The sequence below is a fragment of the Juglans microcarpa x Juglans regia genome, chromosome 8D, assembly GCF_004785595.1.
Source record: "Juglans microcarpa x Juglans regia isolate MS1-56 chromosome 8D, Jm3101_v1.0, whole genome shotgun sequence".
Lineage (NCBI taxonomy): Eukaryota > Viridiplantae > Streptophyta > Magnoliopsida > Fagales > Juglandaceae > Juglans > Juglans microcarpa x Juglans regia.
In genome coordinates this window covers 2,207,179-2,232,959 of record NC_054608.1, presented here as the reverse complement: position 1 = coordinate 2,232,959, position 25,781 = coordinate 2,207,179, and the positions used below count along the sequence as shown (strand labels likewise).

General features: G+C 38.1%; 1 protein-coding gene and 1 long non-coding RNA gene across 2 annotated transcripts; one reads left to right on the top strand and one right to left on the bottom strand.

The window, feature by feature from the left end:
- Positions 1-1,926: 1,926 nt before the first annotated feature.
- LOC121242059 lies at positions 1,927-23,531 on the top strand. Its single transcript, XR_005935882.1, has 3 exons — positions 1,927-2,058; positions 15,409-15,414; positions 23,520-23,531. It is a non-coding gene; the product is annotated as an uncharacterized LOC121242059 (long non-coding RNA).
- A 588-nt stretch (positions 23,532-24,119) lies between these two features.
- LOC121243119 (zinc finger BED domain-containing protein RICESLEEPER 2-like) lies at positions 24,120-25,034 on the bottom strand. Its single transcript, XM_041141176.1, has one exon. The coding sequence runs from the start codon at positions 25,032-25,034 to the stop codon at positions 24,120-24,122; it is 915 nt and encodes a 304-aa protein (XP_040997110.1).
- Between the last annotated feature and the right edge of the window lie 747 nt (positions 25,035-25,781).

The following is a 25,781-nucleotide window of genomic DNA, read 5'->3' as shown; positions in this document are numbered from 1 at the left end:
CGGCAAAAAAATTCCAAGCTCCCGAAGGAGTGTCTGAATCCATAAGAGCTTAGCAGTAGCAATTGCTAAGGATCGATACTCAGATTCTGTGCTGGAGCGGGAGACAATGGATTGCTTGCAGGAGCTCCAAGAGATGAGATTGCAGCCAAGAAAAATGGAGTAGCCACCAGTAGACTTTCGATCATCAGGATTGCCTGCCCAGTCTGCGTCTGAGAAGGCATGAAGAGAGATGGAGCTGGTCTTGCAAAGCAATAAACCATGGGAGATGGTAGCTTTCAGATATCGCAAGATGTGTTTCACAGCTTGCCAATGGACTTTAGTGGGACGGTGCATGAATTGGCAGACTTTGTTAACTGGAAAAGAGATGTCTGGCCGTGTTAATGAAAGGTATTGGAGTGCCCCAACAACACTACTGTATGTAGATGGATCTGAGAGTGTCGTGCCATACGTGAAGAGTAGATAAAGAGGAGTTGCTAGCTATGGGGTGTTGATAGGTTTTGCAGCAGCCATGTTGGTGCGTTTTAGAAGGTCAAGTATATACCTTTGTTGAGAAAGAAATGAGCCAGATGGTAATGACGTGGCCTCAATTCCCAGAAAATAGTTTAGACTCCCCATATCAATGACAACAAAATCAACTTGAAGGTGTTTAAGTAAGGCATCAATAGCAGTAGAGTCAGAGCCTGTGATTATAATGTCATCAACGTAAATCAACACAAAGAGCAACATATTAGATTGTCGAAGAGTGAATAGAGAGGAGTCAGCCTTAGAGGAGATAAAACTAATAGCAGTGAGGGCAGCACTGAGTTTAGCAAACCAGGCTCGTGGTGCCTGTTTTAGGCCATAGAGAGCTTTGTGGAGTTTGCAAACATGGTTGGGAAAGGAGGCGTGAACAAAACCTTGCGGTTGAGCCATGTATACCTCTTCATTTAGCTCCCTGTGTAAGAAGGCATTTTTAATATCAATCTGACGCATTGACCAGCCATGAGACACAGCAAGAGAGAGAACAACCTAGATGGTTGTAGGTTTAACCACAGGGCTGAAAGTCTCGTTGAAATCAATGCCAGGAACCTGATGAAAGCCTTTGGCGACTAACCGCGCCTTGAAACACTTGATAGTGCCATTGAAGTTCCGTTTTGTGCAGTAAACCCATTTGTTCCCAACATTATTCATGGTGGAAGAGTAGGGAACTAAAGACCAGGTGCCATTTTTCATTAAGGCATCAAATTCTGAATTCATGGCAGAACGCCAATGGGCATGTTTAGAGGCCTCGGTGAAAGAGATGGGTGTGAGCTCTTCACAGGATGACTCACTGAGCAGTGCATGAGGAAGGGGGTAGCGCACAGTACCATCGTGATGCTATTTGGGCTTGAAGATGCCATGCTATGATCGGGTTTCCATAAGGTGAGGGGCCACAGGTGCGATGTACGAAGTAGTAGGCAACAACACATTTTCAGTTGGTAAGGTAGAACCTGCAGGTGAAGAAGCACGTGTTGGGTGAAGGAGAGGGTGAGGGACTTACCACAAGAGTTTCTTGGGCGGAATCAGGGAAGGGGCTGAGCTGGGAGAGTTAGACCGAACAAAGGGAGACCCAAGGAGAGATGGCAGACCATGAAAGATAGGAAAGGACGTGGCTTTCTCAGACTGAGATGGACTTCCTGCAGAGTTAGTGTAGAAAACAAATGGGAAGAGAGATTCGTTAAAGACAACATCACGAGAGATATAGAGATGCCCAGATTCAAGATGAAGACATTTATAACCGTGATGAGTAAGGCTATACCCTAAGAAAACACATTGAGTATAGCGGTAATTTATTTTATGAAGGTTGTACGGTTGAAGGAGGGGCCAACAAGCGCAACCAAAGGTTTTGAGAAAATAGTAGTTAGGGATTTTATGGAAAAGTTTCTCAAAGGGGCTTTGGTTGTTAAGGGTGGGAGTAGGCATGCAATTTATTAGATAACATGCAGTCTCAAATGCATCTGCCCAATATTGAGGAGGGACAGAGGCATGAGACATCAAGGCAAGCCCAGTCTCAACGATGTGACGGTGCTTACGTTCTAGGTTACTGCCATGATGGTTCCCACAGGCTTTTGGTGTACGAGTACATGAGCAATGGAACACTCTCTAGCTACGTTTTGAAATCCCAGTTAAAGCCAAATTGGGAACAAAGAATTAACATCGCTTTGGATATAGCAAGAGGGATCCTATACTTACACGAGGAATGCGAGACTCGCATCATCCATTGCGACCTCATCCCAACAACATATTAATGGATGAGTATGGGTGTGCAAAAATTGCAGATTTTGGACTAGCGAAGCTATTAATCCCAGACCATTCCAGGACTAATCTCACTGGGACGAGAGGGACAATAGGTTATGTTGCCCCTGAATGGCACAAGCTGGGCATGGCCATCACCGTGAAAGCCGATATTAATAGTTTTAGGATTTTGTTTTTGGTCATTATATTTGTCGCAAGAGCGTTGACAACGATGCTCCTGAAAGAGAGGCAATTCTTGTCAAATGGGTCAATGACTATTTTGAGGCCAATGAACTTAGCAAGCTGGTGCCTGAAGAAGTTGATCAGCAAAGCTTAAAAAGGATGATCAAAATTGGGTTGTGGTGCATAGAAGAAGACCCAGAAGTCCGCCCTTCAATTAAGAAGGTGATTCAGATGTTGGAAGGTACTGTAGAGATAGCTGAACCTCCATCAGCCCAATCTTCATTTCAACATTAGTTCTTCATTATTCAAAAGAGTGAAGTATTTATTTTCTTCCCATAAAACTTGATTTGTAATTGGATTTAAAGAAGTTCAAAGTTGTTGCTATCAAGCTAGTGCGGCCTTCCATGTTGATTATAGTTGCACTTCCATTATGCATGCTCTCCTTTTATGTGCTATTAGAAATGTTAAGCCCTATTTCGAGCGTATAGTGTTGCCGAACTTAGTACAATATACGTACATGTATAAGTTATATAAGAAAGATATGAAAAAAATAACAATAATCCCCTCAAACTACCGCCTAACTTTCTATCACCCCCTAAAAAAATCAACTTTGAAAGTTATCCCCAAACTATTAAAAAATCACAATTACCCTAAAATAGAAAAAAAGAATCCTATTTTTTGTTCGATTGTGAATTTATTTTAGAAAAGGAAAATTGGAGAATTTATTGGTAGTTGGAAATTGAAAGGCCTTTTTGCAACATTAAATGAAGAATTATAAAACACTAGTAAAAAATCAAAATCAAAAGGAATTAATTGGTAGAATGATTGAATTTTCTTTCTTCGATTGCCGATATTGTAAAAATGCTATAATATTATCCCGATGTCCTGGTTGGTATGCAACTAAATGCATATAAACAATGATATTTGGCCCATTTTGATTATAATTTTGACTAATTTACAAAAATTTTGCTCACATGATCGGAATGTATTTTATATGCCATGCATATGGCTAAGACTGTTCATCCGGGCCGGATTTTTATCTGGCCCGGTCCGGAACCTGGATTACCGGGTTTCAGTTACGGGTTCAATCCTGACCGGAACCCGCATCACTCCTAACCGGCACAACCCGGGCCGGTTACGGTATTACATCCGAGTAACGGATTTTAACCCTGGTACCTGGTTATAATAATAAAAAAAAACTAAGCCTAACTAAGCCCCCCCAACCCGTTGGCTGAATCGTATCTCATTTCTCTCCCCTCTCTCTCTCTCTCCCTCTCGAGCCATGAAAGTTTGAAACCCTAGCCTTCTCCTTCAAGTTTTGCCGCTGTCTCTCTCTCTCTCTCTCTCTCTCGCCGTTGCTGCTGGCCGGACTTCTGATCGAATTTGATGATGGGTACTTGTTCCAACTATCATTTGACTTGTAAGTTACATTCTTCTACCCTTTCAAGAAACTTTCAACAATTCTTAGTATTTTTTTATGTTTTATGTATTTTATTTTGGGTGTGGAGGTTGTTTTGGTGAAAGAGAGGTCATTGAAAAATCAACTTGTTTGGTTTCAAATGAAAAATGATGAATTTCACTCTGATTGTTGAATGCCTGAAAGGTACTCTATTTTTTTTTTGTCTATAATTTTTTTTTCTAAACTTGGATTAGAAGTTTGTTTCAAGTACAGATTTCCTCAATCAATGTGGTGCCTCCGACCCCAATGTAAGGAGACACGGGAATCGAGATGCCAGGATGGTGATAACAGGGTCACACATCCTAACGATAGTGCCAAGTATGTGTACATGCAACAGTGTACAATAAACAACGCAGCGAATAATTAAGTCAACTAAGTACCAGAATGGTTAATACAATTTAAACAATCAGTAAAAAGGTTTAAAAATTATACAGTTATCCAAAATAAATATTTTACAAGTCTCAAACCAAAACGAGTGATCCCAGATCACTCCTCGGGCGGAGCCGAATCCTCAGGCTCACCCTCAGCCTCATCTGCATCGAAATCTGCGTTACTACAAAATGGTACCGCAGGTAGGTATAGACCAAACAAGTACGAGATAAAAATACATTAATGCGACCAACATGCATGCATATTATGAAATATGCATTAGATCCAAAAATATTATTTTCCTCGAAAATAAATATTTTCAACACACGCCAAAATCTCATTTTGGCCCAAAAATAATACTCCGTCATTTTCCCAGAAAATGACTCATATAAAATCTTTTTATTCAACACACGCTATTTTCCCAGAAAACAGCCCATTATTCCATTAACCAATGCACTATGATCTCCCCTAGGGATCATCCGCACGTCCTGACTTCGTTGCGATGCTCAGTTCCACGCCTAGCGCGTTCGTGGCCAAGCATCCACTATGCAACGAGCGATGCCCAGTTCCGCGCTCAGCGCGTATGTGGCCAAGCATCCTCTAGCCCCTGCCAGCAGAGAGGCCACGGAGTCGGTACGAGACCATCTAGTCTGATCCCATTGTCGCCCAGCGACAACCCAGGGGAAGTCACTCAGTATATTCCGCTCCCGAGTGACCAAAGGAGCTCCACCGAGATAATACCCCATCTCGGCTTAGGGTCGTGATACACACGCACCCAAAATCCTTTAACACATGAAAATCCAGTTTTCATGAAACACATGAACATGAATGCAGGTACACGAAAACCTAGTTTCCTTTACAAACATGATCATGCGTGCAATATGCCATGTACATGAACAACACCATACCAAGAACCAACATTTCACAATACCAACTAAACACACAACTCTGTCCACAATCCATCCGACCCCCGAACTCCTCGGACTCAGTCCGGCATGTCCAACCAGTTCACAATAATATGGGTTAGTACAAAAATATATTTAAATCACGATAGTTATTTGGAAAAATATTTACAGCACTATAATATGATTTTCGAAGGATCCCGGAGGTGTAAGAAGTGGTGACTCAGCAACGTAATAGTGTAAAATACACTGTGGCCGTGAGTCTCAAAAACTCACTTTTGAATGGGGACAAACTAAGAACCAAAATTGATAGGGTAGGGCTTAGAGATGTCGGTGAAGCTAGTGGTAGTGGTGGTTTACCGTGGGTGGCGGCGTAGAGGGCGGTTTTAGGCCAAAAATGTTGAAATCGGAGATGAAGATAGATAGCCTTCACCGGTGGTAGATCGAAGCCAAGGATGGGTGCTTTGGGTTGCTAGGAGGTCGAGGATGAAGTGGTGAAGAGTTGGTGGCCGGAGGTGGCCCGACGGCGGCGCTGGAGCTTAAGATATGCCGCGGCTGTGAGCGGTTGGTGGAGGCTACCGGCGGCGCGAGGGAGGCTGAGATTGGTGGGGTGATGTTGCCGGCTGGTGGGGAAGCTGATGGGAGGGCGGTGAGGTGCATGGCGGCCCGCGGCGGCTGGGCCGGGAGAGAAGGGAGCAAGGCCGCGCGGGAAGAGAGAGAGATAGGAGAGAGAAGAAAGAGAAAAAGAAAAGAAAAAGAAAAGAAAAGAAAAGGGAAAAAGAAAAATGGAGGGAAAGAAATGAGGTCCAATCCCCACATCTTGGGTCACAAAAAATGATCCAACGAAAATGATTTTAAAACAGCATCTCAATTAAAATAATTTAAATGTAATGATAAAATGAAAATAAAATATTTAAATCCAACAATCAATTAATTTAAAATAAAGAGAGATTTAAGTGCATAACAGTAATTGATATTAAGGAAACATATCAAATTTAATTTTTCACAAACTAAAAATCATAAAAATAAAGCCACTAAAAATCCAATAAACTTAAAATAAGAGAATAAATTTTTGAATAAATAAAAATAATCATTCAGTAAAAATACACTAAAATACGGGATGTTACAATCAATATACCAATTTGATGATATTTGTTTATGCGGCTATGCTTTCACCTTCTTCCCTGCCAAGGCTATGCAAACTTCTTCTACTCTGCCTTGCAAAGAACAACACACAAGTATTGTCTCTTCTCTCTCCCACTCGCTTGATACAACTTCTAACCCTTTAATTTTTCCATTTGCTGCACCTATTTCATCTTCATTGCCACTCTCTCAATCAGGCACAACCTCCTCCACCAACTTAATTCACAGCACCATCAGTTCTCCCTCTCACCCAGTAACCACATCTCCTACTGCCACACACCCCACCTCTGTGCATCCTATGACAACTAGAGCAAAAGCAGGCACCTCTCGTCCTAAATCATTTTCTGACTATCAACTTTATTACTCAACCAAACATCCCCTCAAAGCCTTTCACACCACCATATTACCTCCTGAGCCTACCTCTTACACTTAAGCAGCTAAATCCTTGGAATGGAGAGAAGCCATGACAGTAGAATTTCATACTCTTCAACTCAATAATACATGGACTCTTTATCCACACCCTAAAGACCATAACATCATTCATAGCTAGTGGGTCTTCCACATCAAACAAAAAAAATCAGATGGTTCTCTTGATAGGTACAAGGCATGTTTAGTTGCCAAAAGTTTTCAGCAACGTGATGTCATATATTACACTGAGACTTTTAGTCCAGTGATCAAACCATACATCATACGTGTAGTTTTTACTCTTACAGTCCACTTTCATTGGTCTATTTAACAGCTGGACATGTCCAATGCCTTCCTCCATAGACACTTGCAAAAAATTGTATACATAGAGCAACCACAAGGTTTCAAGCACCCTGACTTTCCAGAGTATGTGTGCAAGCTCAACAAATTTATCTATGGACTCAAACAAGCGCCAAGGGCTTGGTTCCACAGACTCTCTCAAGTTTTACTTGCTCTCAATTTGAAGGAATCCTAGGTTGATCATTCCCTATTTACCTTTCACAAAGATAACATTTACATCTTTCTCTTGGTGGTCTATGTTGATGACATCATTGTCACTGTCACTCATTTGCACCATATTTCTACTTTGATTCATCAACTTCAACAAGAATTTGTAGTTAAAGACCTAGGTACACTTGCCTTGGGCATTCAAGCAATCCGAGACCATACAGGAATCCACCTAAATCAGTCAAAGTATATTTTAGACCTACTACATCAAGCCAACATGGTTAGAGCCACACCATGTTCCTCTCCTGCTGCCTCAGGTTCAAAATTATCAGTACATGATGGGGATCCTCTTCCTAATGTCTATACTTATCATCAAATTGTGGGTGCACTTCAATACTGCACCTTAACTAGACCATACATATATTCTGTTGGTTTGTCATCTCGATACCTTCATTTTCCAACAACCATACACTGGATTGTAGCAAAAAGGGTTCTTCGATATCTTAAAGGCTCCATCACTCATGGTTTACATCTCAACCCTAGCTCACTTTCATTTACTGCCTATAGTGACTCTGATTGGGCTAGTTCGGTTGACGATAGAAGATCCACTAGTGGCTATGGCATCTTTCTTGGCTCTTCTCTTGTTTCTTGGAGTGCTAAAAAGTAAGTTGTGGTATCTCGAAGCAGTACCAAAGTTGAGTATCGACCATTAGCACTAGTGATAGCTAAGTTTTTTTGGTTAATGATGCTCTTACATGATTTGAAAATCCCTCTCCTCACGACACCAACCATCTGGTGTGATAATCTTAGTGCCATTTCTATTGCATTCCAACCCCATCTTTCATGCCCGCACAAAATATATTGAAGTAGACTATCACTTTATTCAAGAGAAAGTAATCAATTGAGATATTCAGAATAAAAACATTCCCACTTCAGCTCAAGTTGCAGATATCTTTACCAAAGGTTTAACCACTGCCAAATTCATCTTCCTATGTAGCAAACTAATGGTTCAACCTCACCCCATTACCTCGAGGGTGGTTGTTAATGTTATAAATTCTCAAGAGCATAATTCAAGTCAGAGACTGGCCTAATTCATCCGATATTCAATCTTCAAGATCCTCACATCTTCCTATCAAGGATTCTACCATTACATAGCAAGATGGTATTTGATTCTTTGTTTCCTTTTGTAGCTTGATTGATTAGCTGTACATAATATATGGCATACTCAACCACAGTAATTACTCAAGAACCTGTGTATATAAACACCTTCAACATATCAATAAGATGCGTGCTTTTCTTTTCATTCTTTGTTTTTCTTTTATGGTATCAGAGCATAGATCTTAAGTTCGAATCTTGACTCTTTACTCAACCCTATTTAATTAATTTATTCCACGTGTTGGGCCACTCATTAAGGGGGAGTGTTAAGATATAAAATAAATAATAAAATCTACATCTTCCCATCAGCTTAAGCTTTTTGGACAAATAGTGATTTCACAAACCACTCCCAAGGGGCTCAGTAAAAAAAGGGAATTTCTCCACACATAGACATCATCTCCTAGGGGCTTCTTCATCATCTTCATCCTCCAAGCGATATCGGCTTCTTCAGCTTCTGGCTAAAGGGAAAATGGTATTCTTTAACTTTTATTGTATTGAGTGGTATGTGAGGCTATGAGAAATCGTAAAAATACCAAGTATAGTGGATTTGCCCCCAAACACTCTTTGAACCTAGGTTCTATGCCAAACCACGTAAATTTCAATGTCTATCTCATTTATATTTGAATAATTTTTTTTATAGGAAATAGACATCATTTCATTCATAAAATTGAAGTTACAGTTGTGACTGGTCAATACAGAGAAAAAACGCAGATTACAAGCCAAACTACTCATTTGTGAAAAGTCTCCGACGGATATTGTCTTAACATCTAGAAACTTTTTACAGAAAAAACTGATTTGTCTGAGAGTACCACTCTTTGTAAAAAAAAAGAGATAACCATCCCCCACCTCCAAAGGAGGAGAAGGACAAGACTACCCCTGTCCTCCAAAAGAGGAGGGGTTCTCCTGCTATGGAAAAAACTCTAATAGCCTATTTCTTTTATTTTCTACCACAAATAAAGATTAAAACTACAGACACTTAAAAACATTGCAAAAAAAGTGAAAATACATTGGCCAAGACGGCTGTAGTGGCGCGTGGAGGACACACGCCACTCTTAGAGAATGTTGGACAGTCGATCTTGAGGATACCGGAGTCGCTGGCCCCAGAAATGCCGTGCATGGTGGCAACATAAGCCTTCTCGCGGTGGCGCATGGAATCCATGTGTGCGCGATAACCCGTGCTCGTGTGCTATGCACTGCTTCTTTTGGCGCCGTATTCAGTAGACTGGAAGATCGGCGAATGAGAAAACACATGGTGGGGCACGTGTAGGACGTTGGTCATCGAAAAACAACAGGTTTACGTTTCTCCTTTATTTGACCTAAAAAAAACAAAATAGAAAACACAAATATGGGAAGAGACGAAACACTGGACTGGAAGGAGGGAGGAAGGAGGAGCTGAAGCTCCCACCCCTCTAGCTGGTTTCGGTTTGGGTGTTTGAGAGAGGTTGGAGATTCTCTCTCTAAAAATGTTAGGGCTAGCTAGGAGGGAGATTTTAGAGATGGAGTAGCATTTGAATAATTTTATTTGAAAGCTTTTACACTATGCACCATTCTACAAAATTTGATTTGAATATTACAACTCAAATTATGTTTTCTAACCTTTATATATTATTTATTCTCATGGATAAACGTTCGAGCACCCTATCAATGCCCAAACCATCATCGTGGACCTTTCAACGCATCGTTGGGTTTTGGCTATACCGAAAAATACATCAACAAGGAGAATATATACGGATTAGGCGGCACCTGATCTACGAGAGTCAATAAAATGGTTTAAACATATAGATAAGATATTGTAAAAGCTAAAAAAAAATTGTAATTTTCTTTCAGATAATATTTGGGCAACTTCTATATTATCTTTTTCGAAGTCTTTATAATTAATTTGGGATTAAGGAAAAAAGGAGTATATTGAAATTTTTTGTTAATCTTCGGGGTGATTGTCAGAATTGATGGTTTAAAAGGAAAATTGCAAATGGAGTGATAAGTTGAGAGGTAATGCATTTTTCCTAAAAAAAAATATTTATATGCTCCAATAAAAGTCTTTGATCTAAATGAAATCGAGGAAGTTTTGGAGTTGTAAGGTCTAAAATTGCGGTTCCAGTTTCAAGTTGAAAAGTCCTACTATGAGCCATGAAAGTTCTGGTTCTAGTTTTAAGTTGAAAAGTCCTACAAACGGCACATGTGGTCTCGGGGTCCATTCCGACAAACGGCTATGAAGGAGAGGTGGTATTTCGAAACGAGATGAGGTCTATTGGAAGGACCACTATAAAAACCTTGTGCACCTGCTAGGTTACTGCGATGGTGTGTCCCGTAAGCTTTTGGAGTACGAGTACATGAGTAATGGAATATTCTCTGACTATCTTTACTGATATAAATCCGTAAGAATGGAATTTCTTAAATCCACCATTAATTTGAAAACTCACTCAAGAAAGTTAAAATTAAATCAATAAATGGCAAACCAGACTAGGTCAATCTTAATCCTCATCGTTCACAAATCCCAGTTAAAGCAAAATTAGGAATAAAGAATCAACATCGTTTTGAATATAGCAAGAGCGATCGACCTATTCTTACAGGAGGAATCTGAGACCCAAATGATCCATTCTGAGAAAATCCCAACAACATACTAATGGATGAGTAAGTTGCCAAAATTGTAGACTTTGGATTAGCGAAGCTATTAATCACAGACCATTCCAGAATTCTCATTGGGATGAGAGGGACAAGATCAAGTTATTTTGCCCCAGAACGGCTCAAGGGCTTGCCCATCACAGTAAAAGTGGATTGTGTATTGCTTTAGTTTAGTTTTCTTAGTTATCATATGTTACCGTTTGAGCCTCGATATCAATGCCCCAGACAATGAAGTTGTTCTTATAGATTGGGTCTACGACTGCGGCCTATGATGTATGCAAGCTCTGCGCTAGCTTGAAGAAGAAGTAGACGAATAAAGCTTCGAGAGAATGGTGAAGATTGGGCCTTGGTGCATTGAAGAGGAGCCTGCAGCCTGTCCTCCAATGAAGAAGTTGCTTCAGATGTTGGAAGGCAATGTAGATGAACCGATTCCACCATGCACCCGTTCTTCATTACAGCAAAATAATATTGATTTTTCTTGCTAGCTATTCCAATATCTAGGTCTTGCATGCCTTCAGCTGCGAAGCTTGAAGGGTTCTATTTCTAAAACGTGTTGCACTAGATATGTGCATCTGGACCTGGATATTCGGATCTGACTTCGGATTTTTAAAAGGTACATCTGTCCAGATAAAGCCGACCAAAACCTGGGGCGGTATCACATTTGAGCCCAGATATCCAGGTTTACTATCTGTTTTTCTTTTTTTTTTTTTTTTTTTTTTTTTTTTTTTGCATTAAAAGAAAAATATTTTCAACACTTTTTAAAGTCTTTTCTTTTCATTTTCAAAGGTTTTTGTTTTTTTTTTTAAATCCTTTTTATCACTTTAAAAGGCTTTTTAAAAAAACTCTTTCAACACTTTTTAAAAACTTTTTTTTAGTAAAAAATATATTTTAAACACTTTTTAAAAGGATTTTTTTTTTAAAAAAAAAATAACTCTTTTTCAAAGGCTTCTTTTATATATAGGCCATTATGTTTGTTATTTTTTATAGGCATTTTTTATATAATGAATATCTTTATAGGCATTTTAAACTTTTTATTCCCTATTTAAACTTTTATAAAATAAACTAAATAATAATAGACATCAACACACGCTACACTGCATATTATATTGTTATTTAAATCACAATGCAAAACATCAACTTTACAAAGAACAAATGTGAAAAATCCAAAAGAGAAATAAGGTTGTGAAAATGATGCGCATATTGGAAATGCCTCCCATGATTCAAGCCATCATCCTACAGATTTGGAGGTACGTGGCTCCATTGTCTTGAATCTCTCAGTAAGAACACAATTTTGGATGGATTTAGATTGCAACTGAAGCTTCTAGGTAGAAGTGAACCAAGGAAAATTCCACCTAAGTGAGAGTTTATTAATAAATGGAGGTGCCGTCCTCCTTGTCCAAAAAAATAAAAAAAAAGAAAAAGCAAGGAAAATTAACCAACAATTATTAAATACATCTAAAGATCATATAATTGCTTGAATTTCCAGGTTGGTTTCTCCTTTTCTTTAGCGGTGCTGTAGTTGGAGTGGTAATGTGGTTGAGGAAGTGATTGTAGAAGCAGGTTGCTAGGTTGTCAGAAAGCATATAATTAAATTTAACTGAAGGTTGCAAAAAGTATAAATCTCAAAGACTATGCAAAGATATTACCAGACATGCAGATGTTGCATTGATAAAGGAGTACATGGGAATAAAGTTCCATTTTGATGAGCTACCATCAAACTTCTTGCGGAAAAAATCATTTCGCAGATTAAGCATACGAAAGGCGTCAAATCATATATGAGAATAAGGTCCGTGCTATTTCAGTTTCTATCACTTGGAAAGATATGAAATGTCATGTGCATAGCTCAACTAACAAAGAGTCATTCCCTCACAGAGACACCAACTAAAAAAGAAAAAAATAAATAAGAAGTCCATATATTATCATACCAAAGTAGTAATATCAAAGAATTAAGCAAAAATAGATAGTAAAAAATACAAACACCCAAGTTTTTCCTCATCTTCAGAGTGCATAAGAAGACTTCCTGTTCCCAACCAATGCATGAAAGAAAGCAACGAAACTATGGTCTCTGTCTCACTCCTCGAATCACCATGATACCTTTTAATAAGACAAATAAAGACAGTTGCCAACCGTACAGACCAAAGTAAAACCATAATTCAACTATATATAGTACTGCCCAGTGCATTCACAAAGAATCTCATCAAGTCGACTGTAAAGCTCCTTCAACACACCAATCTGCGCTTTGGCCTTCTATAAAAGCTCTTTTTGTACACAAAAAAATATTACATTTTTCAATAGTCTGTGATTGATTTCCTGAGACTAAGACCATTAAAATTGTTTTAAAAATAAAAATTTGACACTCGTCCTGTTCCAGTAATCGAAGAGTCATTTTCTCCTCAATTTTTCTCACTAACTAAACAGATAAAACTCATCTTGCTTGTATTGGATTTTCTAAGCCCACTTTGACTTAACAATGTTTTTGTCAGGTGGTGGAAAGATAAAACCCCATGTTTCATAGTTCCAAATATTACTCGAAAGAAAAATTCTAGATGCAGTCCCAGTTGGAGGCTTGGGTGCGCACGAATTAATGAAACGACTCGTTTCATCTAAATGAAACGTGTTGCTTCATCCCAAATACATCCCCTCCCTAGCTCAAATGCCAAGAAACAAGGACAAAAGACAAAAGGCTTACTGGGTTTGAACCGAATGATGAAGTGGGTTTGAACTCACCTAGACCTGATCTTTAAGTAAACGAAAGAAATAAAGAAAGAAATCAAGAATTCAAGAAATGTCCAAGAACTAGAATCTTGAAACGCAAGACTGGATTTATTCGAGGTAACTCCCACCTCACTCAGACTACTTCCCCTTTTATACTCTGATGAATTACAAGCTCATATCCCATGAAACACCCTCGTTTAACCTAATGTTCGAATTCCTATGAAACTCACCGTTTCATTAATCCCATCTACACACTCTATGTGACATCCGGATCCAATCAAGCTCATTTTTTTTTTTGTTCTTTGTTATTTATTTATTTTGTTTTAGTTTATTTATTTATTTATTTTTTGGTTCATTTTATTTTTGTTTTATTTTCTTCACACGTTAAATTTTTTCACGCATGTTTATTTCATTCCTTTCCGTTTTTATTTTCTTTTCCCCCTAGGTCTTCCTCTCGTCCACGGCTTTCATGCACACATACAACTCAGCCTTTCATCCACACACACGTCTCTCTTATCTCTAGGGTTTTCGCATCATATTTATGCGCACTCATTGGCCTTGCTTAGAGAGACTGCGATGTTTCATCCACTGCCCCTTACGTATTCGACGCAACCCACGTTTCACTCCCTCTCGTTCACTGCCTCTCCGCCTTCTCGGTTCTGTGCTTATCAACCTTACCACCTTAAACCTCAACCATACACAGTTCGCGCCGGTGCCTCCGCCTCTCATAGTCCATCACCCAAGCCGTGAGCCACCACCCTCTTTGTGTAAACACCACCTCTGTAAGCCCCGAAAATCCTCTGTTTTAGACTTCCGAAATAGAGCCATGCCTGCAGCCACCCCAACTCCTCGGTGCCACTTGCCACGGCTCACCCACTCTCAACGTTGCGCTGTAACACCTCTGCTTAGCTGCTGCTCAGCCACAAGAAACCGTGAGCCCCCCCCCCCCCCCCCCACCTCACGGATAAGCCTTTGCTTCCTACACCAAAAACAGAGCATTTACTGATCTCCACCGTAAGCCACTGCAAAACCAACACCTTTTGCCCCGGCAGCACCACCATAGTTCCTCCAGCCTAGCCGTCGTGCCTTGCCCCTCCACATACATCTCGGTTTTAGTCGTGAGTCCGCACTCCACTTCCTTTGTTTTTCATGTTGATGACTTAAAAAGGGTAGTGTGTGTGTGTGTGTGTGTGTGTGTGTGTGTGTGTGTGTGTGTGTGTGTGTGTGTGTGTGTGTGTGTGTGTATATATATGTAAGTCTGTAACCTAAAAGGATAGATGTTATTACCGTTATATCTTTGATCATGTTTTCAAGTGAAGTATTAGAGAAGCTATTGCATAGTCGGTCTAATAAATAAAAATTTCCTTGTTACCTTTAAATTATAAGTTACATTATTGTGTTTTAAACTTTGATATGCATTTGTAAACTCTAAATTTTCCATGTTTACAGAAATGATATTAATAAGCTAAATTTAATTTTTAAATAAAGCCTCTTTCAAAAGTAAGTGATAATGTTATAATTTTATTATGATATAGTTTGTTAAATAATTTTTATGTATAACTTAAAATGAAATTTTGGCATAATTATGTTATGTAGTATTAAATCCGATAGTTTGATTTTTCATTAGTAAATAAGTTAGAGTTAATACTTTAGTCAGAGATTTAGTTGGAATTTGAGAAGTGTTAACATTTTTAGGAATTCGTGAATTTAGGTTTCCAAGGAAATAAAATAAGTTATTTTAGCATCTTAAGCTTAAATATTGAAATACATGTTCGATTGAAAATTTATAAAAATTACGTGATTATGTTATAGGTAAAGATTAATATCTGTTCAGCATTTTGAAGAAATTTTCAAAAAGCTAAGAAGTCCAGATAAGCGGGGTTCTTATGCTAGACTTTGCATTTAAAATAAAATGAGCTGAGGTTATTTTTGAAAAATATACATATTTGAATATGAAAAGAAATTTGAACTACTTCAGTTAACTGTTCTGCATTACTCATGAGATTCTGTTTAAGAATAAATTAATTTCTGTCATGACTGGTGTAGAGATGAGCTTATTTTTGACCTTCTGTTTCTGAACTTTGAAAAAGTGAGTGAATATGAAATTTTGTGCATAAATTATATTGTGATATAATTTTGTTCTGTTCTGAAGATTTTCGGTACTCTGATATGATCTGATGTGATTTCTGAAACCCTCTGGCATAACATTCTGTTTCTATTTCATTCTGACCTCACCACGGGTGTAAAACTGTGGCCTCTGTTCGGGTTGGTACTAACTTTTCTGTTTCTGGTGTACCCACTTTGGAAACAAAGTAGTTTTCTGCGTGGTCTTTCCTATGTGCACACTCAGAGCTCCGAGAATGATAAGGGGAAGATTCACATTCTGTTTCTGCTCAGTTAGCTATCGGGATTTGCACAACCCTACCACGAGGGTTAAACATGGTATTTGTTCTGATATGATAATATAAGATGTGATGTTTCAGTTTATGCTATGCCAAAGGGATTTTGATTATGAATATTTTTTAACTTTCGCTTTGATATTTTTTATAACATGTTCTGACACTCAGTATGAAAATGTTATTCTGATTCTGCATTTTGAAAGAAAATATTTTGTTTCTACATTCTGAATTCTGTAAATGCTCATATTTACACACTAGTATATGTCATCTGCTTACTGAGTTGTTGATAACTCTCCCCTTATCTCCATATATTTTTTTCAGATAATTTTGATGGTTTAGCTGGAGAACAAGAGTAGAAAGTTTTAGCAAGGTGTGATGATTGAAGTGGAATAAGTGCTTGAGGGTACAAGTACTTATTTGAGAGTCGTAGTTAGTGAACTGATTTTATTTTTTTCGGGTATTTTGATTTGATGAGTTAAGGATAATTTCGAGTTTTGGAGAGTTTTTAATTTATGTTATTGAGATTCTCTCTATTGTCCCCATAGGGAACTTAGATATTTGGATTGATTAAATGGATTAACATTTTATGAGATTTTCTGGATTTTATAGTTGTGTTATTTAAGTTGATTTTAGATATTAAGAGTTAACTCTCCGGACCTCCGAGAACGGGGCGTTATACTCTATAACAACACAACGCACCTTTTCACTACTTACAACACACTCAACTAAACGTCCTGTTTTATTAATTGAAACACATCACTTCACTCTACTTTTAAATTCCGTTATTTCCTTGAGCCCATGACAATTCCTCTCTGCTTCAAAAGCCTTGTCCACAAAGCAGTAGCTGAGACTTCCCTACTGCTTCATGCTTCATCCTTACACCTCTTCTCTTCCAAATAGTAAAAGCCTTGTCCACATGACTCATCCACAAGGCCATCACAATTTGCTAAACCTCCCCTCTTAAAGAACCTTGCCCGTAAGGTGTGGGTAGAGGTCCTTTAATTTCCATAAGCTCTCCCAAGTGTTGTCTTCAGGTGAAGCCCCTAGCCACTTGACCAATACCTCAGTCACTGCTTGATTCCCCTTCTTAACCAGTCGTCTGTCAACAATCCCTTCGGGCTCAGGTTGAATATTACCATCAACATCAACTGGTGGTAACGTCGGTAAGGGAGTGACCTGCTATCCAAGCTTCTTTTTAAGGCAAGAAACATGGAACACATGATGTATTCTAGCAGTGGCAAGTAGATCAAGTTTGTACGCAACTGATCCTATCTTGGCTAATACCTGAAATGTCCCATAATAACGTGGAGCTAATTTAACATTATGTCTCAGGGAAAGTGAATTATGTCTGTATGGCTGTAACCTCAAGAAAACCCAATCACCAATCTGAAATTGCCTCTCAGTCATTTTTCTATTAACAAAGGCCTTCATTCTCTCCTGTGCCTTCCTTAAATTTGCTTTCAACAAGATCATCACTTCCTCTCTGGACTTCAGCTGACTATCCACAGCAGCATTCATTGTAGTACCAGGCACATAAGAAAGTAATTTTGGAGGTGAATAACCATACAATGCCTCAAATAGTGTCATCCTTGAAGAAGAATGGGAAGTGATATTATAACACCACTCAGCCATTGGTAGCCACATACTCCACCCTTTAGGTCTTGTACTCGTATAACATCTCAAATAACTCTCAAGACACTTATTTAAGCTTTCAGTCTGGCCATTTTTCTGTGGATGATACGCAGAACAAAAAGACAAAACAATCCCTTGTAGCTGAAAGAGCTCCTCCAAAACGTGCTGGTGAAAGTTGGATCTTTGTCAGATACTATTGATCTTGGCATCCCATGTAGCTTGAACACTCTTGCAAAACAAACCTGGGCCACTTTGATGACTGTGTATGGGTGAGCAACTGGAAAAAAAATGAGCATGTTTAGTGAGCCTATCAATAACAGATAAGACCACACTAAGCCATTTGATGTAGGTAAACCTTCTACAAAATCTAAGGAAATATGAGACCAGGGAAACTCTGGTATTGGTAAAGGCTTCAAAAGGCCTGCTGGGTGCATTGTTTCATACTTATGCATTTGACAAACATCACATTCTTTGACAACCCTCTTGATATCCTTCTTCATTCTACTTAGCTCTCTTTAAGGTCTTATGGTAGCCCACATGACTAGCTTGTGGGCTATGGTTAATGTGTTGAAAAACCTTCAGTTGAAATTCAGACTGAGGAACAATCACCATCTTGCCTTTCCTGAGTTAAGACCTTGATGCAGAGTGTAATGCTTCATAGTATTGGGATTCTGATGCAACTGTGAAATGATGTCCAGAATCTTAGGAGATAGGGAATAGCTTCTCTTAAGATACTTGATCCAAGTTGAAGTAGGAAATGAAATGACAGCCAAAGTACCAACATCTTCCTCTTGTTTCCTTGACAATGCATCTGCAACCTTATTCTCTTTGCCCTTTTTATACTCAATTGAAAAATCATACCCCATGAGTTTAGTGATCCACTTTTGTTGACTTTCAGTTCCAACTTTCTGCTCAAGCAAAAACTTCAATGCTTATTGGTTAGTCTTTACTTTAAATTACTCTCCGAGAAGATAGAGTCTCCACCTTTAAACTGCACTTACTAATGCCAATAACTCATTTTCATAACTAGAAAGAGCCAAAGCCTTACCCTTTAGAGCTTTACTATAATAGGCAATGGGCTGCCACTCCTGCATCAACACAACACCTAGCCCCAAGCCACTTGCATCACATTCAATTGTGAAACTCTTGGTAAAGTCTGGAAGCTTTACCACAGGGGGCTGTGTTACAGCTTTCTTAAGATCTTCAAAGGCTGTAGTGACCTTCTCATCCCAATCAAATGACTTCTTTTTTATCAAGGCAATTAATGGAGCTGCTATAAGGCCATAACCTTTAATGAACTTCTTGTAATAACCAGTAAGGCCAAGGAAGCCCCTCAATGCTTTTAAAGAACTAGGAACTGGCCAGTCTACCATTGAGGCTAACTTTGCTAGATCTGCTTTCACACCCTCCTTAGAAATGATGTGGCCAAGGTAATCTATCTCAAAAACCCCAAAGCTGCACTTCAATCTCTTAGCAAACAAGCTATGTTTATTCCTTATTGCTAACACCTCTCTCAAATGCTGTAAATGTTCCTCAACATTGCTGTTGTATACTAAGATGTCATCGGAAAAAAATCAATACAAATCTTCTTAAAAAAGGCTTGAAAACTTCATTCATCAAGCTTTGGAATGTTGATGGTGCAATTGTGAGCCCAAAAGGCATCACAAGAAATTCATAATGGTTTTCATGTGTCCTAAAGGCTGTCTTAGGAACATCCTCTTCCTTCACTCGAATCTGATGGTAGGTTGATCTTAGATCATGCTTGGAAAAAATTTCAGCTCCCCACAGGTCATCCAACAACTCATCAATAACTATAATAGGGAACTTTTCCTTAACAGTTTTCCTATTCAGAGCTCTATAATCCATGCACATGCTCGGCCAGCTACCATATGCTTTTCTCACCAAAAGCACCGGTGAAGAAAAAGGGCTCTGACTTGGCCTGATTATACCAACTTGCAATAGATCCTTCACTATCTTTTCAATCACACTATTCTGATAATAAGGGTATCTATAAGGCCTTACTGAAATTGGCTGGGTCCCTTCCTTAAGTGTAATCAGATGATCACACTTCCTGGAAGGAGGAAGTCCAGTAAGCTCACCAAAAACTTCCTGAAACTGATCCAACAAAACATTCACCTCCTATTGACACTCATTAGTCATCTTAGTGTCATCATTCATTATCAACTGGAAAAAATATCCTCTCTTTTATATAGTAGAAGGCTTAAAAGAATGACCTTCTACAATAGAAAACTCTCCAGCAGATAACCCCTTGAGTAACAACTTCGTACCTTTAACTTGAAACTGCATAGTCAATTGCAAAAAATTCCATACAATGGGCCCCAAGGTCTTTAACCATTGAATACCCAAAACTACATCACACCCACCTAAAGTGAGTAAATGAATAGAAATTGAAATTTATTTCCTTGAATTCTAAGCACTATATTTTGACACTTTCCAGTACTCAGTAACTTCTCACCATTTGCAACTTTAACTTGCAAGTCACTAGTCTCCTCAATATTCAATCTAGCCAACTGTGTTACCCCTAGATCTAGGAAGTTATGTGTACTTCATGAATCAACCAATATTACAACAGGCCGATTAGCAATCCCATCAATCTCATAGTGTTAGGGCTGGGTGAACCAAAAATTGCATGTAGTGCGATATGCAATTTTTCATAAGGAATGTCCACCAACTCCTCCCGCACAACTGGATCAGTACTTCCCTTATCAACTTCACATTCTTCCCCGTCACCCCTTTCATCTACTTGTAGCATGTAAACCTTAGACTTTTTAGAAAGATGGATTGGGTTTCACTTTTCATCACAGTATTAACACAAGCCCTTTCTTCTTTTTTCATCCAACTACACAGAAGATATCTTCTTGCCAGGAGGAAAATTTTTGTAGAATCTTTTACTGCTATCTTCATTACTACCAAAAAATTGAGTCTTAGTATTCACTACTGCTTTCATGGTTAATCTAGAACTCAACACATATTCTTCTTGGATCTTGGCAAGTCCAAATGTAGCACTTAAGTTGATGGGGTTGAACGTTCGAATAGGAAATCGAATCTTATCTTTAAGGCTACTCAAGAAGCAACTCAGCTTATGTTTCTCTGAAAAACCATTCAGCCTATTTGATAACCCTTCAAACTGGGCCTTATAAGCAGCAACTGAACCAGTCTACTTTAATCGAGTTAATGACTCCACAGGATCATTGCATGCAGTGTGCCTAAAACTTACTTGTAAGGCTCTAACAAAAGAATCCCAGTTCTTAAATTGTGCCATATCTACAATATCTTGATACCATACTAAAACATCACCTTCCATATAGTGTGAGGCCATCAATAACCTCTGATTCATTGGCGTTTGATGAAAATCAAAGTATTGGGTCACTTTGAAAACCCATCCTGCCGGGTTATTTCCATCAAAATGGGGAAAAAAACCCTATCTTCATTCATAGGCACTATAGATTCTTGAACAACTTCACTATTATGAATGTTATGATGATGCTCAATTAAAGTTCTCTTCATGTGATGCATTTTATCTAACCTTTCTGTCAACGTTTGTATTGCTTGTTGTTGTCCTTCTACTTGCTTCTGTAACGCGTATTGTTGACCTTGTTGTGATCTTGAAACCGTAGACCTTGTTCCATCCACCATTAGAATTTAGAGGATCGTCCTCTCAGATACCACTATTAGGGACCAACTTACCCAGACATGATCTTTAAGTAAACAAAAGAAAGAAAGAAATCAAGAATTCAAGAAATGTCCAAGAACTGGAATCTTGGAATGTAAGACTGAATTTATTCGAGGTAAATCCCACTTCCAAAGGGAATCAAACAATAAGCCAATTCGATACCTTCTTACTCAGACAGCTTCCCCTTTTGTACTTTGATGAATTACAAGCCCATTTTCCATGAAATGCCCCCATTTAGGCATGTAAACGAGCCGAGCTCGAGCGAGCTTAGGGTGTGCGAGCTCGGCTCGAGCTCGATTCTGTTAACGAGCCGAGCCCAAGCTCAACTCGAGCTCGACTCGCTTATTACAGAATTTAAAGACTAAAATATTTAATATAAAATTAAAATAAATACATCAGTAAAATAACAAATTATATACAAATTTACATCATAAAACCTTCAAGAGTATTATGGCTATGGACCTATGGTACATTAAATTACATTTTTAATTTTTACATCATAATGGAACTAGTGAATCAAAACATACTTTACAAATTACAAAAATAAATTATGAAATAAGATACATTATGATAAAAAAAAAATGGGCTATGAAATGAATGAAGTCCTCATTTGTTGGTGAATGAAGCTATAAATCTGGACATTGTTGCCCTGCATACACTAATACACTAAAAAATTTAAGGTTATTTTTAATCCATTGCTCAAGTACTGTTAACTTAGTAATACTGTCAAGGGATGTTTGACAGAAAATGAAAAACTTAATTTGCCTAAAAAATCAATGGCATATCTCTAACAAGTTACACAATATAATTATACAAGCAATCTCATAAACAAATATGTGCATTAGGGATTCAGACTCATTGAAATCTGAAATCACCATGACAGAGTCACAGAAGTCAGCAAGATTAATAAAAACAGAATCAGATAGATGTGCATCAGGGATTCAATTAAGTTACCAACTGCAGTTACCAAATGCAGACTATGCAGTTACCACAGAACAAATCCAAAACAGCGACCCAACAATAGGCATGACTCATATTAGCCAGACAAGAAATTGTTAGGTAGACAAGTTGACAACTTCAATAGGTATAGACTAATACAATAGGCAGTTACCAACCATTCAGCCACAGGCCCACAAGAACAATCAAATCTGCCAACTAGCAGGCAACAATATGCAATACTCAATAGGCATATACTAATACCACAGGCAGTTACCAAATAAGTTATCAAAGAAGTTACAAGTTCAGTAACAAGAAAACAACAAGTTACCAAAGTTCAGCAAAATCAGCCAGACAACCAAGACAGACAACTGCCGTTACCAAAAAAAGTTCACAACAAGTTACCACAGTCCAACAAAAACAGCTAGAAAAAATCAGCAGACAACTAACCAAAACAAGTTCACAAATCAGAACAAGTTACCAAAGTTCAACAAAATCAGCCAGACAATTGCAGACTGCACTAACAAAAATTAATCAAAATCACAATGACATGAAAATGCCAAACTTATACAAAATCTGAGTTCACCATGACAGAAGTCGGCAAGTTCCCAAATTTTAAGAAAATCACCTTGACAACCTGCGTACACTGATACAATAAAAAATATTAATATCATTTTTATTCCCTTGCATCATTACTCAAGTACTTTTAACTTGAAAATATTGTCAAGGGATGTTTGTAATGCAAAATTTAATTTGCCATTTAAAGAAATTTAGGAAATCTGGAGGGTGAGGAGTTAGAACTTAGAAATTAACTGAACTGTTATGACTCATATCATCCCAAACAAAATCAGATAGAACAAAACTGTCCAAATATCAGATAGCAAATCATATAGATTAAACAATACAGACCAGATAAAATTAGAAAGCTACCCAAATGTTCCATAGATTAAACATGATAAAAAAAAATAGAATCTGAGTCTGCATGGGCCTATGGCTATGGCAAAAGAATCTGAGTTTCTGATGGAACATCCTTCTATTGACAAGAAAAAAACAGGCATTAGTATTTTTGTAAATAAATTAATAATAGTAAGAATAAAATAGTAAAAAAGCAACAAGTAGTTAAAATAAATAGATTACACTTACAGAATTTGTTGATGATCTTTTAAGCCCATATAATGCTCTAACCCAATCAGACCCACATAACAACATCTGGACAGTTTCAGTTGACAATGAAGCTCGATGAGGATCAATGACTCTACCTCCTGCGATGAATGTTGATTTTGAGCTAACTGTGGTAATTGGTGTAGCCAATATATCTCGGGCCAATTTGGACAAAGTTCGAAACTTAAGATTATTTGCTTTCCACCATTCCAAGGCATCAAAACTTGCATATGAACCCTCTTCACAGATATATATACTCTCCTATAAATAATTGTCCAGTTCTGATTTACTAGGCAGCAATGTATCAACACTTCTAACAAAAGATTTAAATAATGACTGGCCAGTCTGCATGTTTCTCCCAACACTTGAGGAACAACTGGATATGTTTCTTCGGGCATTTTCCTGCTCTCTTTGTGCCTCAAGAGTTGAATTGTATTCATGAACATACTCATCATATAACTCATGCAACACTTGAGAGACGTAATCAATATTCTTAGAAGCGTCCGAGTCTTGATAAATTAAAGGAAAACAGAATTGGATCATGACCATTTTGAATCTAGGGTCTAACACCGCAGCGATTGCCATCAATAAATTACACTCCCCCAATATTTGTCAAACTTAGCAGTCATTTTCCTTACCATTGATTTCATGTATTCATTCTCATCTCTACTTTTCTTACCTAAGATGTCCTTCATTCTCCATACTTCAGAAAGGAATACTGTTGGGTAATCACTTTTGGATACAATATTGGTTATTTCATTGAAAATAGCAAGTAGTTGACAAACATTTTCAACTTGCCCCCACTCTTCAACAGTTGGAACCCATTCAAAACTACTATCTCTATCACCATATCTAGGAAAAACTTCTTTGAACTGAATTGCAGCATCCAACATTAAATATGTGTTGTTCCATCTTGTAGGCACATCTAAAATCAGTTTCTTTGAGGGCAATTGCAACTGTTTTGCAATTTCACTAAACTGTTTTAGCCTACTCTCTGATGCTACCAGATATTTTATACCATCTCTCACACAATCAACAATATCCCTAATCTCTCCAAGTCCATACTGCACAAGTAAATTAGTTATATGCGCACAACAATGTACATGAAACAATTTCCCTCCTACAGACAATGTTTTCTTCAATCTAAAATTATCTTTCAATATCCTAATAGCAACATCATTAGAACTTGCATTGTCAACAGTAATTGAACTAATTTTATTCTCAATTCCCCAACCTTGGAAACACTTTTCTAAAGCATCAGCAATAAGAAGCCCAGTATGTAGAGGGGGCACATTACAAAAGTTCAAAACACGCCTCTGAAGATGCCAATCAGTATCTATAAAATGACATGTCACTACCATATATGAAAGTTTTTGACAAGAAGTCCACATGTCAGTTGTGATATGAACTTTGTCAACAGGTTCAAGCAAAGCCTTTAACTTTGTCTTTTCAGTCTCATAAGTTATCATGCATTCCTTCTTTGCAGCAGCCAGAGACATTTTTTCTGACTATGGAGTGTTTGCACTCATGAACTTATTAAATATCACATGCTCCATTAAAGAAAATGGATACTCATGGTAAAGTATCATATGAGAGGCAAGCTCTCGGACCCTACTATGATCATAGGTAAAGTTTGAGACAGTGAAGCTACCATCTTTCTCCTTAGACTCAACTGCTAAGACTTTCTGTTTTTTCTTAGACCCCATATATGGCAAACAAGTTAGCAAGTGCCTACATAGTGTAGTCGTAGAACTTGATCGAGATGCTTTAAACAAAGATTTACACCACTTACATTGAGGTTGTTTAGTCCCATCTCATTCAAGTTCGACAAAATCATTCCATACATTGGAAGTCCTCTTTCTCTTTTTTCTTTCATTGGCTACTGTTTGAACATCTGTTTGGCCCTCAGTAGAGACAGTATTAGGGACATCAGTATTTGCAGTGTCTCCACCATCATCATATATGGGCTCTACATGGCTAATCCCAATAGAGTTTTCATTTTCATACTCCTCCACCGGATCAACCAAATTCACACGATCATCCATTTGCTAGGGTCTAATATTTTTAAAACACAAAACCAGAAACATAAAATATGCATACAAACATTGACCATACAAGTTATATTAATCAACCAAAATGAAAACAACCTTATCTTGATGGCTTAAGGTGCCTCCAGAAGCAAGAACACTAAAATATGCTAAAGTCAAAAACATTTGACTCCAACAGTTTTGCCTTGGCAGCCTTGC

Bases quoted from the DNA above. Each gene is read 5' to 3' on its own strand.
- LOC121243119 (XM_041141176.1), bottom strand. From the start codon at position 25,034: ATGTCTCTGGCTGCTGCAAAGAAGGAATGCATGATAACTTATGAGACT.